The sequence below is a fragment of the Octopus sinensis genome, linkage group LG29 (genome assembly GCF_006345805.1).
Source record: "Octopus sinensis linkage group LG29, ASM634580v1, whole genome shotgun sequence".
Lineage (NCBI taxonomy): Eukaryota > Metazoa > Mollusca > Cephalopoda > Octopoda > Octopodidae > Octopus > Octopus sinensis.
The window spans coordinates 16,629,115-16,646,082 of NC_043025.1; the positions used below are offsets into that span (position 1 = coordinate 16,629,115).

General features: G+C 40.1%; 1 protein-coding gene across 1 annotated transcript in view; it reads right to left on the minus strand.

Moving 5' to 3' along the window:
- The window catches only part of LOC115226055 (protein spinster homolog 1), a 51,446-nt gene extending 44,912 nt beyond the window's left edge, over positions 1-6,534 (minus strand). The window contains exon 1 of the mRNA XM_029797026.2: positions 5,549-6,534. Coding sequence (XP_029652886.1) covers positions 5,549-6,041 — 493 coding nt within the window. The 5' untranslated portion in view covers positions 6,042-6,534. The remainder of the gene's footprint in view (positions 1-5,548) is intronic.
- Positions 6,535-16,968: the final 10,434 nt, after the last annotated feature.

Genomic DNA, 16,968 nt, shown 5'->3' on the forward strand with positions numbered 1-16,968 from the left:
ATTGGATATTAAAAACAACGTTGATGGGAAACAAATACGAGCAAAGTAGGCACAGGAGTGGCTGTGTGGTAAGTAGCTTGCTTATGAAGCACATGGTTCCGGGTTCAGTTCTACTGCGTGGCACCTTGGGCAAGTGTCTTCTACTATAGCCTTGGGCTGACCAAAGCCTTCTGAGTGGATTTGGTAGACGGAAACTGAAAGAAGCCCGTTGTATATATGTATATATGTATATGTATGTGTATGTTTGTGTGTCTGTGTTTGTCCCCCTAGCATTGCTTGACAACCGATGCTGGTGTGTTTACGTCCCCGTCACTTAGCGGTTCGGCAAAAGAGACCGATAGAATAAGTACTGGGCTTACAAAAGAATAAGTCCCGGGGTCGAGTTGCTCGATTAAAGGCGATGCTCCAGCATGGCCGCAAATAAAAAAAACGAAAAAAAAGTAGTTTAACATGTGGAGTCATTAACATTTGCCCCAATCTAGCAACAACAACAAACAGAAACAGAGATGAATGACCAATCCTCCATTAGAGCTTATCTCTCAACAAATAGATAAACACTTTTAGAGATAAATCAGAACATTTTAGGTCAGAGTCGCAACAATTAAATAATATCACCATCGTCGTTGTTGTTTAACATCCACTTTTCCATGGCTTGCATGGATCCAACAGGATTTGTTGGAAGATTCACTATGACTGGGTGCTCTTCCTATCACCAACTCGGATGGATTACAATGGGATTGCTCACCCTAAGTAACCCTAGGTGATCCTTACAACTCAATGCAGCTAGCCAGAACCGGGATTATAACTGCTGGTGCCATGTGAAAAGCACTCGGTCCACTCTGCAGGGTGGATTGGTGTTAGGAAGGACACACCAGCATGGAAGGCAGACATTAAGCAGTGATGGCCTCACTCTAAATAAAAGTATATATTTCTTTACTGCCCACAAGGAGCTAAATACAGAGAGGACAAACAAGGACAGACAAAGGGATTAAGTCAATTACATCGACCACAGAGCGAAACTGGTACTTTATTTATCAACCCCGAAAGGATGAAAGGCAAAGTTGACCTAGTTCAAATTCCGCTGAGGTCAACTTTGCCTTTCATCCTTTCAGAGTCGATAAATTAAGTACCAGTTACGCACTGGGGTCGATGTAATCGACTTAATCCCTTTGTCTGTCCTTGTTTGTCCTCTCTGTGCTTAGCCCCTTGTGGGCAGTAAAGAGTGAGGCCATGCTGGGACGCCACCTTAGAGGCATGTCAAACAAATCACGCACCCCTACCTATTTTTTAAAGCTTGGTACCTATTCTTTCAGTCTCTTATACCAAACCATTAAGTTAGAGGAACACAAACAAACCAACATCGCTAGTCAGTGGTAGATAAACACTAGCACAAAGACAATTGCATGCGTGCATGATGTGCTTCTTTCAGTTTCAAGGCTTTTGCCAGCCCGGGTCCACAGTAGAAAACATGCGCAAAATGCCATGCAGTGATATTGAACCAGGAACCACATGGCTAAGAAGTACACTTCTTACACAAAGCAAACGTCTATACGTATTATATATATTTCTTTACTACCCACAAGGGGCTAAACACAGAGGGGGACAAACAAGGACAGACAAACGGATTAAGTCGATTATATATCGACCCCAGTGCATAACTGGTACCTAATTTATCGACCCTGAAAGGATGAAAGGCAAAGTTGACCTTGGCGGAATTTGAACCCAGAACGTAACGACAGACGAAATACGGCTACGCATTTCACCCGGCATGCTAACGTTTCTGCCAGCTCGCCGCCTATACATATTATATGTGTATTAAGTATGCAAGACAGGTATTATATATGCGTAGAATGAAATTATATATTCTGCACTTTATTGCGTTCTATTATGCACCTGACATCCCAATCTGTGGAAAAATTTGTCTTGCGTGGGCTGGTCTTTGATGCAAACAGGAATGCTTGGTGACAGCTGCTTTAGAGCACAGATCTGTGTCATCAGGCTTCACCTGGAGCCAAACAATATCAACGGCAATAATTTTAATCAATTATTCGCATATTAAATTTAGAAGAGCAGTGTTTAAAACGAAGTCAGGGCAGTGGTAAAAGAATGGGTGTTTTTAAAAATCAGCAACTTTCAGCAAAACATTGTGTTTGCGCGAATGTGTCTTCTTTTTGCTTTTTCTTTTTACGTGTTTCAGTCATTTGACTGCGGCCATGCTGGAGCACCGCCTTTAATCGAGCAACTTGACCCCAGGACTTATTCTTTTGTAAGCCCAGTACTTATTCTTATCGGTCTCTTTTGCTGAACCGCTAAGTAACGGGGACATAAACATACCACCATCGGTTGTCAAGCAATGCTAGGGGGACAAACACAGACACACACACGCATATATATATATATATATATATATATATATATATATATTATATATATATATATACATATACACGACGGGCTTCTTTCAGTTTCCGTCTACCAAATCCACTCACAAGGCTTTGGTCGGCCCACGCAGTGGGACTGAACCCGGAACCATGTGGTTGGTAAACAAGCTACTTACCACACAGCCACTCCTGCGCCTATACTGTGTATTAATTTTTACCTTAATTAGTTTTTACATGCTTAGCTACTTTGTAAAACCCTATAGAGATTTTATCCTTGATTTTAATTGATAGATACTCTTTTACTTGTTTCAGCCATTTGACTGTGGCCATGCTGGAGCACTGCCTTTAGTCGAGCAAATCGACCCCAGGATTTATTTTGGTACTTATTCTCTGGGTCTCTTGTGCCGAAAGGTTAGGTTACGGGAATGTAAACACACCAGCTTCTTTCGGTTTCCATCTACCAAAACCACTCACAAGGCTTTGGTCGGCCCGTGGCTATAGCAGAAGACACTTGCCCAAGGTGCCAAGCAGTGGGAGTGAACCCAGAACCACGAGGTTGGTAAGCAAGCTACTTACCACACATCCATGCCTGCACCTGGTCTGTGGCCCAGCTGGGCCACAGTGTGGAGGAGTTTAATCCAGCAGTTCTTAACCATTATTTTTCCTATGAACCCTTTTTGATTTTCCTTTTATTCTAACGAATCTCCCAAACCATTCAATGTTTATATATATATATATACACGCAGGAGTGGCTGTGTGGTAAATAGCTTGTTTACCAACCACATGGTTCCGGGTTCAGTCCCACTGCGTGGCACCTTGGGCAAGTGTCTTCTACTATAGCCCCGACCGATGCTTTGTGAGTGGATTTGGTAGACGGAAACTGAAAGAAGCCCGTCGTATATATGTATATATATATATGTGCGTGTATGTTTGTCGCCCTAGCATTGCTTGACAACCGATGGTGTGTTTATGTCCCCATCACTTAGCGGTTCGGCAAAAGAGACCGATAGAATAAGTACTGGGCTTACAAAGAATAAGTCCCAGGGTCAAGTTGCTCGATTAAAGGCGGTGCTCCAGCATGGCCACAGTCAAAATGACTGAAACAAGTAAAAAGAAAGAAAAAGAAAAAGAAATATAAAAAGAATCCTGCTGTATTTTTATAATGAAATATTATTGGGAATTGAAAGCAGCGGGCTTGCAGAAACGTTAGCGAAATGCTTAGCGGTATTTCGTCTGTCTTTATGTTCTGAGTTCAAATTCTGCGAAGGTTGACTTTGCCTTTCAGCCTTTGGGGGGAGGGGGTGACTAATTAAGTAACAGTTGCGTACTGGGGTCGATCTAATCGGCTGGCCCCCTCCCCCAAAATTTCGAGCCTGTGCCTAGAATAGAATAGAATATTATTGGGAATTGTATTAAAGAAATATTTGATATTTAGTGTATTATAGGTGTCTAAGCAATTTATTGCAGATAATTTTTAGCAACAAAATCTTATATGGACCCCCAAGAGTCGGATTAATTTCAGTTGAAAATCACTAGTTTAATCGAAAACCGACCCAAGTTCATATTATTCTAAAACCTGGTAAATATTCTATCGGGGACATAAACGAACCAACACCGGTTGTCAAGCTGTTGCGAGGACCGAAGACACCTACACACACACATACATGCATATATCGCACCATCATACACACACAACATCAACACGTGGTTATTATTTTACTTTATGGTCCCGAGTGGGAAAGTAAAAGGTTGACTTTGGCGGGTTTTGAACTCGTGACTGCAAACAGTCGGAACAATAAGCTGGGGATTCCGGCTCACAACCAATTCCACGCCCTCTTTTTTTATCAACCTCTGAAAATAGGACTTAGGACTTACCTACTTAACAGTTTTACGATAGCTCAGCCTTACCACACGGGGGGAGGACAACGGCCTCGGGGAGAAGCGAAATTAAAATATTAAAAAATTGAAAATTTTAGGGGAAAACCTGTTGTAATGAAACAGGAACTATAAGAAATTAAGGAGAAGATCCCCTGAATCGTTGCTTCTAACTTTTTTATTAATTTTATTTTGCAACAGTTGCGAATTGAATAAAAACTGAGGAAAAAAAATCTCTTGTAAAATCCACGTTTTAAAATTAAATAACATTAACTAATTATTGTTTTGGATTCAAGACTGGAACAATTTTTGGCAAGTGTGTCCTCTTTTCCACTTTGTTTCCTCGGAACTTTCAAAAGAGTGAGTGTAGGTTATTAATGTATCAGAATTTAAAGTTAAAAAAACATCGGCGATCGCACTCGATACTTGACTCTACAAAATGAAAGTGGAAATATTGAAAATAAAAAAGTGGTGTGTCAGTGTGTGTGTGTGTGTGTGTGCGCTCACTCAATTTTTGTTTTCACTTGAAATTCCGATATTATCATAATCTACACCTGAAAGGTATTTGTCGAAAATTTCATTGAAAAAATTTTTTTTTTAAAGTTATGAGGAAACAAAGTCGGTAGGGATATGCCTCATTTTTTTTTTTTTTATCATATATGTTCTGAAAATTGGTTAGCGGACGATTTCACATTTAAATGACAGAAAACCCGGCTTTCAACGGAAAAAAACTTGGACAGGATTCGAACCTGAATTGTCAAGGGAGCTAACTGAGGAAGTAACCTAAATAAAAATGGAAATTTTTTGACTAAAGAAAAAGAAATAAAACATTTATTTTTAATTGAGACGAGAAAAGTTTAGGGTTAGCGCATAAAATAAAAGGATCAAGGTGTCTGGACAGGTTCTACAGTCTTGTTTATCGATACAGCCGACTGAAACCGGAAGAAATGGCTATGAATGCGATGAGTATTTTCTACAAAGCTGCACAAAACCCCATTTTAGGGGGATTTTTCTCTTATTTCCTTCATCGTTGAAACAAATCTTACCAAAAATAATTGTCCACCCACCATGTCTAGTATTTTGTGTGGCACTCTAGCGATTATAAAAGCCATACTTAATAAACGGACGATAGAAGGAAACTCGGTTAATGAGAGACACGTGAAAGATTTGAACTCGAAAAGTCCAAGGCAGAAACGAAATCCCAGGTCACAGTCAACCCATCACGGCCCCGTTTCGAGACGAGGACGACGGTTCGTTAATTAATTAAATAAAAATAGATGTTTCTATCTTACCTGCGATGGTATATCTGTCCATATAGTTGAGAAGATTGATGGCAAATAGGATCCCGACGGAAACGTAGGCCCTCCGCGAGTTGATCGGAGTCGAAGAGAGCACCTGCACGGTGGGGTTGGTGGCATCGCTCTCGAAGCTGCGACCCTCGTCCGAATCGACGATCGGGGCCGTGTCCGAAGCATCGTTGATCGGTTCCGGCGCCGAAATCGTTTGTCCTTCGACTGAGACGTAAGGCAAGATGGTGTTGATACTCGGGTTGGGGTTGCTATCGCTGCTGCCGCCTCCTCCGGCAGATGAGGAGAACATAGCTTGAAGACGATGACGACGACGTGGTGATCGATGGTGTTGTGATTGCGATTGTTGGCCAGTGCCGGCGGTGGTGGTGGTCGTGGATAGGATGTCGTTCAATGGTACTGTATCGTCAAAGGGAGCATCCAACACCGACAACGACTGATTCACCCCTCTCTCTCCCCTTCCTCCTCCTCCCTTCATGGGCAGAGTTCAACAGCGACGACTACGACGACAATTAGTATTGTTTTTATTATTATTATTACTACTACTACTACTACTAATACATATGTTTTTTGTGGTGGTGGTGGTGGAGAACATCACGTGGAGGGAGGAGTATGTGGAGTAAGTATTGAATGAGAGGAGGAGCGGGAGGAAGAAAAACAGAGAGAGGAGGAGGGAAGATAACCAATATATAATTTATATTGATAATAATAAATATATATCTATGTATGTGTGTATATAAATATATATATGTGTGTGTGTGTATACATTTGTGTATGTGTAGAGACTGGACAGAGGGAGGGAGGAAAGAGAAAGACGATGGATGGAGTTATAGAATTCGAGAAAGCAAAAAGAAAAAAAAACAGTTATAAATGACTCAGAAATTAATCACGCACCCTTAAATGCATATACACACATACACGTGTGTTTATATATATATATATATATATGAGAGAGAGAGAGATTTATGCTTGTATATATGCTTTAGAACAAAAATATATATATATATATATATGTGTGTGTGTGTGTATATAATGAGTACACATATATATATATATATATATATATATATATATATACACGCGCACCAGTGACTTATCAGTATAAGTGGTCGAAGGTGGCGAGACAAAGAGAATCAATGGGACATTAAGATGTTACAATACACTCACACATAGATATAGATATATAAATATATATATTCAAATATACACGTTTCTATATATCCTCTAAGTGTGTATACAATCACACGCGCCCGACAAAGCGCTTATCAAAGTGCAAACTGTTAAGACTGATGAAACTTTGATATTAAAACAGATCATACGATGTAGAGATGTGTAGATAGGCATCGGTAGATGGTAGTCCTGTTCACCTTAGGACCCGTGGAGTTGTGAGGTAGGTCCAGTAGTGGGGAGGACGGGCTTGATCTCAACACATCACACCATGCCAAGCTGTTTGAATATATATATGTAGATACTATGTAATTAGGGTCCAGCAACGATTAACTTCACCATACACCGAAGCACAGAAATAGCAGTCAAAAATCTTAGCTATTCTTTCTACTTTAAAGGGAGTTCCCAGAAAAACCAAAGCAAGCTAAGATTTTTGACTGCTATATGTAGATATATATATATATAAAGCATACGGGTGTGTGTAGATCTACCGGACTACGTTGTAGCGCGTGGATGTTGGTTTGTGAATGAACTTTCAACTGAATTCTATGTATTTGTGATGTCTATTAACAGTGGATGTGAGTTAAATGAGAGCACTATGTCTCTTAAACGGGTGCTAAATGAGGGCACTTTGTGCGTCGATATATGCCTCAGATGGAAGGAGAAACTCTGTTAAATGTTACCAGTGTTGTGCTGCCTAAATCGTGTTAAGTGGTTTGCTGTGTTTCATGTGAGAGGGTGTGCTTTATTTGGGTGTGGTACCTACCAAACGACGGCTTTCGTATTTTTTCCTAGGATAAAATATAATATAAAATATGTGATGTAGTTTAATATAATGCAATATTATGGTAAAATTAAAATAATACTAATTAGGAAAATTTTAAATGGTAATAAGTGTAAAAGATTATAAAATTATCAAACAGGATGTTTGTTAAAAATTCGGGATTATCTTGAAAAGAAATCTTAACGGTAAAAAAGCAGAAAAACACTTTCGGTTTTGAATTCGGTTGCTTTACATAATTCTAAACGTACTGTTGACAATAGTAATTAATTATAAATATAATTACAACGATTATATTATTAATAATGATTTAATTAGCACAAGGCTGGGAGTCTGAGGAAAGGAGGGGTTCGTTTGGATTTCGGGCACTTAATTAGATAATTTCTAACGAAATGATAATTAAAAGTGAGATAACAGAATAAAAAATTAAAAAGAGCAGGAAGAAAGGTAAATAAAATAAAAAACGATAGTACAAGAACTTGTGAAACGGCTTAATTAAGGGACGGAAACGGTGACGGTTCAATCTTCGGTGGAATCAAGGAATGTTGAGAACCATGCCAGATGTTATCCTGTTTGTGAAAACAATATATGTTGGTCATATTAAATGTCACGGACATATACAGGAGGCTGCATCAGTATAAATATATTTATATATTATAAAAAAAAACATCTACGATCATCGTCAGGATGGTTAAGGCTCTTAAAATTATAGTTAATTATTAAATGTCAGACACCAAACATTCACATGACCTGGAAATGAATCGCACAAATCCACGCTCGCGATCGCAATACAGCGCTCTAGTTTCGTATTCCAGGCAAATAGCAATTCGTAATACACACACACACACACACACACACACATGCATATTTCTTTTATCTTTTACTTGTATCAGTCAGTGGACTGCGGCCATCCTGGAGCACTGCTTTGATGGGGTTTATTCAATATAGATAGACGACTGCAGTTTCACTTGGAAGACTCGTCAAGCCAAGGGAAACCAGTCGTGACCATTGCTAGTGTCTTTTAAGTGGCACCCTTGCTGGTGGTACCTAAAAAGCACCCAGCAGACACTCTTGAAGGGGTTGTCATTAGGAAGGGCATCCAGTCGTAGAAACCGTACCAAATCAGACTGGAACCTGGTGCTGCTCTCCAGCTTACCAGTTCAAATCAGACCATCCAACCCATGCCAGCATGGAAAGCAGATGTTAAATGATGATGGTGATGATGATGATGACATATATATATATATATATATATATATATAATGCATATATGGTTTCAAGCATCAATATTTGGCACATCTAAATTCATCTCTCTATATATAATGCTGAAGTTGTCTGTGTATGGCAGGTTTAGTAGCCTTCAACTAACACTATCTCCTCCAAGACCCTGCGGCGCAAGTTGACCAAAATTGAGAGTATGATAGAAGGCTTGCTGTTCTGTCCGTAGAAGAAAAAATTCAAATCGGACCATGTTAACACCAAAAATTATTTACATCAAAAAGGTGATTTTTTTCTATGGAAATCCCTATTTTTTACGATTTTTTGACTGCTGTGTCACCATTTTTCGGTGTATTTCAACCAGAAAAATGTTCACTTAAAGAGAATAACAAGCTACATAATGCAAAATTTTGACTTTTCAAAAATTCCAATTCTAAAGGGTCGAAACAAACCCAAGCAACACCGGGTGATACTGCTAGTACAATATATTTTTTATGTGCTCCTATTAGCTTCATGTGATAAGACAGTATTTCTTAACACTTCTGTTGTCCTAGCACAATCTTTGGGCACTGTCCACATGGCATTACCCGAAGATTGGACATCAGACATATTAAAAAATATTGCCTAGCATGCTCTTATTACATGAAACTAATAGAAGCATATCAAAAAATAATGTACTGTGTTTATTGAATAATATCTATCTCTCACCAGTTGGAATAATTGTTTTGTTGATCTTACCATCACAGAACAGAGCACTATATATATATATATATATATCTAATGTAGGATAAAACTTTTTTCGAAAAAAATTCTTTTCCCAAAAAATTTTATCAATGGCCAGCATATTAAAAAATACCTTTAAAGGTTAAATTTATAAACAATTCATAGATAAGGGCAAACGAAAAAATTTCTAATGCCAAATATGTCGAAAAATTGGACATATTGTCCAATTACCATATAATTTTTTCACAATACACACGCTACTCGAAAAAAAGTTGGACAGAAATTTCTAAAAAATTCCATTATTACCATATCGGAGCGATTTCAGGGTTAGCTTATAACTGCCCTCCCTTCGTCAGTGATACATGTGGCAAAAGGAATAAATGAGATACTTACTCATACCCATGGAAGAAGCAAACACTAAGTCATGAGCACAATTAAGTACCCCTTATCTATGAATTGTATATATATATATATATATATATATTTCTCTCCTTTTTTCTCTCCTTGTTTTTTCTGTGTCCCTTTCTGTAGAAGAGCATAGGCTCGAAACGTAAAAGACTTTTTCTATTCCTGAGCGTTATACTAATACATCTCTTTGTTTTGTACAACACCTGTCTTCATCTTTTGTTTTTTTTCGTAAACTTTCCCTATATATATATATATATATATATATATATACTCTTTACTCTTTTACTTGTTTCAGTCATTTGACTGCGGCCATGCTGGAGCACCACCTTTAATCGAGCAACTCGTCCCCGGGACTTATTCTTTTGTAAGCCCAGTACTTATTCTATCGGTCTCTTTTGCTGAACCGCTAAGTAACGGGGACATGAACACATCAGCATCGGTTGTCAAGCAATGCTAGAGGGACAAACACAGACACACAAACACACACATGCATATATGTGTATATATATATATATACATATATTGGCCTGCTCGCTTAGCCAGCGGGGTGGCGACATTCGAAAGCTAAAACAATGCGAACGCATTGTGACCAGCGATGTGTAACTACATCTGATGGACTGGTTGGTCACGTGATCACGTGATATACATATATATATATTTTCAGTTTCCGTCAACCAAATCCACTCACAAGGCTTTGGTCGGCCCGAGGCTATAGTAGAAGACACTTGCCCAAGGTGCCACACAGTGGGACTGAACCCGGAACCATGTGGTTGGTAAACAAGCTACTTACCACACAGCCACTCCTGCGCCACTTAAAACTAGAATCCTCAGTTCTCTTCATCCGCTCATTTGGGAAACAAAGAACTGTAGAGGTCTGCCGAGTTTTGGGTTAGAATGTAGAATGGAACTGATTTTGATGCAAATCAATTAAACACACAAAAGTGGTGAATCAAAGGAACCAGAGACATTTCTTCAACGGAATCACAAAAGAGACATTTCTTCAACAGAATCACGTGTGTTGGAATGAAATTCAAAAATAAATGGGTTTCCAGAAATACATTTCAATAATGGATAACTCTCCGTTCTTCATTATTATGTCTTGATATCCTCATCGTCATCATCATTGTCATTATCATCATCATCATCATCATCATTCAACATCCGTTTTCCATCCGGGCATGAGTTGGATGGTTTCACAGTAGTTGGCAAGGCTGGAGAGCTTCACCAAGCACTACTTTCTGATTTGGCTTGGTTTCTATGGCTGTATGGCCTTCCTAATGCCAACCCCTTTACAAAGGGTACTAAGCATGTTTTTCATGAGGCACAAGTGCCATTGACAGGGTCACCAAAAACCTCTGAAAGACCGAAACAGGGAGGAGTGGGTAGGTGGGTGCTGTGTTATTGACGAATGGGGTGGCTTTCTGCCAGTTAATGAGAGATTAAGGGTATAACTCTCTCTCTTTACTCTCTTTTACATATATACATGCACTAGCACTATGACCCGCTAACGACGGGTCTTTAATGCTAGTTCTTGTTAAAGAATTATACATACATACACACGCATATCATCATCATCATCATCATCATCGTTTAGCGTCCGTTTTCCATGCTAGCATGGGTTGGACGGTTCTACTGGGGTCTGTGAAGCCAGAAGGCTTCATCAGGCCCAGTCAAATCTGGCAGTGTTTCTACGGCTGGATGCCCTTCCTAACGCCAACCACTCCGTGAGTGTAGTGGGTGCTTTTTACGTGCCACCCACACAGGTGCCAGACAGAGCTGGCAAACGGCCACGAAAGGATGGTGCTTTTTATGTGCCACTGGCACGAGGGCCAGGCGAGGCTGGCAACGGACACGAACGGATGGTGCTTTTTACGTGCCATCGGCATGAGGCCAGTCGGGGCGGTGCTGGCAACGGTCGTGAAACGGAAGGTTCTCTTACATGCCACCGGCACTGGTAACACATCTGCAATTTCCATTGATCGATTTCGATTCTGATCCTCACTTGCCTCAACAGGTCTTCACAAGTAGAGTTTCGACATGCCACCGGCACTGGTAACACATCTGCAATTTCCATTGATCGATTTCAATTCTGATCCTCACTTGCCTCAACAGGTCTTCACAAGTAGAGTTTGTGTCCCAAGAAGGGAAGGTATGCATACGTAGGCTGGCTCCATCCCATGTAGAAGGCCACGGGTTATGGACTCACTTGTCCTGCCGGGTCTTCTCGCGCACAGCACACTTCCAGAGGTCTCGGTCTCTAGTCATTTCCTCAGTGAGACCTAAAGTTCGAAGGTCGTGCTTCACCACCTCGTCCCAGGTTTTCCTGGGTCTGCCTCTTCCGCAGGTTCCCTCAACAGCTAGGGTGTGGCACTTTTTCACACAACTATCTTCATCCATTCTCGCCACATGACCATACCAGCGCAAACGTCTCTCTTGCACACCACAACTGATGCTTCTTAGGTCCATCTTTTCTCTCAAGGTACTTACACTCTGCCGAGTATGAGTACTGACATTACACATCCATCAGAGCATACTGGCTTCATTTCTTGCAAGCTTACGCATATCCTCAGCAGTCACGGCCCATGTTTCACTGCCATGCAGCATGGCTGTTCGTACACACGCATCATACAGTCTGCCTTTCACTCTGTGCGAGAGGCCTTTTGTCACCAGTAGAGGTAAGAGCTCTCTGAACTTTGCCCAAGCTATTCTTACTCTAGCAGTTACACTTTCAGCACACCCACCCCCGCTGCTGACTTGGTCACCTAGGTAACGGAAACTATCAACTATTTCTAGTTTTTCTCCCTGGAAAGTGACGGAAGTTGGTCTCAGAGCATTTTCAGTGTTTATTGTTCCTGAGCATCTGCCACATACAAAAACCATCTTCCTAGTTAGCCTTCCTTTGACATTGCTGCATCTCTTATGTGTCCATAGCTTACACTTGGTGCATCTTATAGAGTTTCTACATACACCTTTTCTACAGATCGAGCAGGGCCATCTACCTGAAGGCGTTTGTGATTTGTCTACCTTTCTACTGATTACAACTTTGGTTTTAGCTAGATTGACTCTGAGGCCCTTCGATTCTAATCCTTGTTTCCACACCTGAAACTTCTCCTCCAGTTCTGATAGCGACTCAGCAATTAGAGCAAGGTCATCAGCATAGAGGAGCTCCCAAGGGCATCCTGTCTTGAATTCCTCCGTTATTGTCTGGAGGACTATGATAAATAGGAGGGGGCTGTACTCGTTTCCAACCCTCACCCTAATAGCAGCGTCCCTATACATGGCCCGCACAGCTCTCACTAACCATTCATCTATCCCTTGTTTCCTCATTGACCACCAGATAAGGGATCGGGGGACCCTGTCAAAGGCTTTCTCCATGTCAACAAAAGCCAGGTACAGGGGCTTATCTTTGGTAGGTATTTCTCCTGCAGCTGTCTTACCAGGAATATAGCATCAGTAGTACTTTTTCCTGGCACAAACCCAAACTGCATCTCATCTAAACTAACTCTCTCTCTAATTAGTTGGGCTATGACCCTCTCCGTAACCTTCATCACCTGATCCAACAGCTTGATACCTCTGTAGTTATTTGTATCTAGGGCGTCACCTTTACCTTTGTAGCAGTTGACTATTATGCTGCTACACCAGTCATTGGGTATGACTCCTTTGTGTATCACCTGATTAACTATACGGGTGACTAGGCTATAGCCAACACTACCAGACATTTTGAGCATCTCTGCAGTGATTCTTGATGGGCCTGGGGCTTTCCCTGTCTTCATGCTTCTAATTGCCTTAGCTACCACGGAACTATCAACTCGGATAGCTGGTCCCTCTGTTGGGTCAACTTTCGGCAGACTCTCTTTATCCCACTCATTTTCTTTATTCAGCAACCTTTCATAGTGGCATCTCCAAACCTCTCTCTTTGCATCCTCATTTAGCGCAAGTGAACCATCTTCCATGCGAACACACTTCTCTCCTACCACATCACGATTCTCTCTCACACACTGTCTTGCAACGCGAAACACCTCCAGTCTTTGGTCCTCACGGAAAAAGAGACAGGCTTGGGAAGCAGAGCCGCAGTCAAATGACTGAAACAAGTAAAAGAGAGTAAAGAGTAAGTACAGCATGGCAATTCACACGCAGGCATCATACAATTTGCTTTTCACGATGAGTAAAAGGCCCTTTGTCACCAGTAGAGGTAGGAGCTTTCTGAACTTTGCCCAGGCTATTCTTATTCTAGTGGTAATGCACTCTGAGCATCTACCCACGCTACAGACTTGGTCACCTGGGTAGTGGCGTGTGATAGAATCAGTTTCTGAGCATCTGCGGTGTTTACTGCCCTTGTGATGTACCTCACACAAAACTATCTTCCCCGTTAACCTTTCTTTGATGTTGCTGCACCTCTTAGGCGTCCATAGCTTACACTGGGTACATCTTATGGAGTTTCTACCTACACCTTTCCTACAGATTGAGTAGGGCTTTATGAAGGGGTTTATGATTTGTTTGCCTTCCTACTTACTAGGACTCTGGTTTTTCCTTGATATCAATTTAGATCTTAGTGCAGTGCTTTTCAAACTTTTTGCTGGAGCGGAACCCCAAGGAAACATTCCTCTGGCTCGAGGAACCCCTGTGCAACAATTTAATAGTCTTATGCACACATATCTGCACAGGAGTATTAAAAATTACAGCCGATTTTAGCAGTTTTGTAACTTCTTGCGGAACCCCTGGACTGTACTGGCGGAACCCTAAGGTTCCACGGAACCCTGGTTGAAAACCACTGTCTTAGTGAAGGTAAATAAACCTAACACTACCTTGAAATACATAAATAAAAACAGCAATCATCCTAGAAGCATAACAGAGAAAATAGTTGAAACTGTTTTGTCACATATTTCAAACCTATCGGTGGAGAAAGAAGTCTTTAAACAAAACAAAGATGATTATAAGCCAGCACTTAGTAGAGCAGAATATAAAGAATAACTGAAATTTAACGAAAAGAAACAGATTCAGACCACGAAGTTAATAAAGAATATAACTTAAACCCTGAGGGTAATTATGAGGTAATTATAAGGTCTATAATTATGAAAGTAATAGAGATAAAGATAGAAAAAATAGATTGATATATAATAAAGTGGAAAATACCAAGGATAACAGAACTGAAGGAAATATGATTAATAAAAATTCTGATAAATGGTTCTATTAAAGAAATGGTAACAGGAATGTAAGCCAAAGTTGGATCTTTTCCGTTTGACCGGCAGTTTTTTCTTAGCGGTGTCATATGAAATTGTCACCCATAATTATGACCCTAGTATCGATCTATTGCATTTCAATCTGATTTAGGGTTAGGGGTGGTGGGAAGGGTATCTTTTTTCTTCACAAATGTAAATAAACCCAATCTGTTTCTTAAACGAGGGACATATTCATATGGCACAGAATGCTTTTTAACTCAATAGACGTCGTTGATTGGTTGAAATTGCAGAAATTGAAGAAAAAAACCCCAACAAATATCTTACAAACTATAGAATTTTCTCAATAAAGCCGAGAGAAAAAGATGTTTTATAAACACATTCTACCAGTATACGAAGTTTAAAAGTGTTTAGTTATGTGGAAATTATGTTAAAAAACTGCCGGTCAAACAGAAAAGATCCCCAAAGTATTACAAAACACAGCAAAAACATCAACAGCAATGATGATGATGATGATGATGATAACAATAAAAATAAAAACAAAAGAACAGATAGCGAATATAAGATAAAAAAATAATAAATATCCAGATAAAACATGTAAGAGGAACAGCCCTAGTCATCCATCCATCATTTTAAATCCTGGTTTTGTCCCCATTGGGGTTGCCAGATCTCCCCCAATACCATAGCAACCGCCCTCACACCATCTTGCCCTGTTTTGGGCATCCTCCCTTCTTAAGCCAACCCTCCCAGTCTCCTCCCCCACCTGTCCCTTCCACCTTTTCCTCCATCTACCTTGCCTTCGTTGTCCATTCACCTCAGACCCCAGCACCCTCTTCAGAACATGCTCCCCATCCCCTCCTCAACACATACCCATACCACTGCACTCCTTTCACCCTTGCCAGCCATTCTACTGATTCCTTCAACCTCAGCATCCCCATCAAGTCCTCAGTCCTCCTAGTAGAAATAACAATAATTCCTATAAAAATAGACCTCATAATAACACTGAAAGGATCTTTTCGGTTTGAACGGCAGTTTTTTCTATCGGGATCATATGAAATTGTCACCCATAATTATAACCCTAGTATCGATCTATTGCATTTCAATCTGTTTTAGGGTTAGGGTTAGGGGTGGGGGAAGGGTATCTTTTTTTCTTCACAAATGTAAATAAACCCAATCTGTTTCTTAAACGAGGGACATATTCATACAGCACAGAATGTTTTTTTACCTCAATAGACGTCATTGATTGGTTGAAATTGCAGAAATTGAAGAAAAAAACAACAAATATCTTACAAACTATAGAATTTTCTCAATAAAGCCAAGAGAAAAAGATGTTTTATAAACACATTCTACCAGTATACGAAGTTTAAAAGTGTTTAGTTACGTGGAAATTATGTTAAAAACTGCTGTTCAAACGGAAAAGATCCCACTGAAAGGTTTATTATCCCATCTGACAAACAAATCAGCATGAACATTCTGAAATTATTTTATTCAGTGGTAAATATTTTCCCAAAGGTAACAAGCATTATAAAATCTTCAGCTTGCATTTAGTAAGAATAGCGTTCTCAAATTCAAAGAACATGGCACAATAGCAGCAGAAAATACAGAAAGATTAAATTATTTCTACAAAAAGCAAATGAACTTTTACCTAATATGTTTCTTTATTGGCCACACAGGGCTGCACACAGATAGGACAGATTACAAAGTAGAGCTTTTCTTTATGGGGAGAAAAGAAGAAAAAAAAAGTGGGGTAAGTTTTCGATCAAAAGGGATCATAAAAGGGAAAGAAAAGAAGAAAAAGGAATGAAAAGAAAAGAAGAAAAAAACGATCAATAGGGATCGTGTATCACAGAAATGTCATGATGTAAAGTGTAAAGGGGGAAGCAGATAAGGTTTATCCGTGGAAAGAAAAGCCTACAGAAAAGACCACGGTA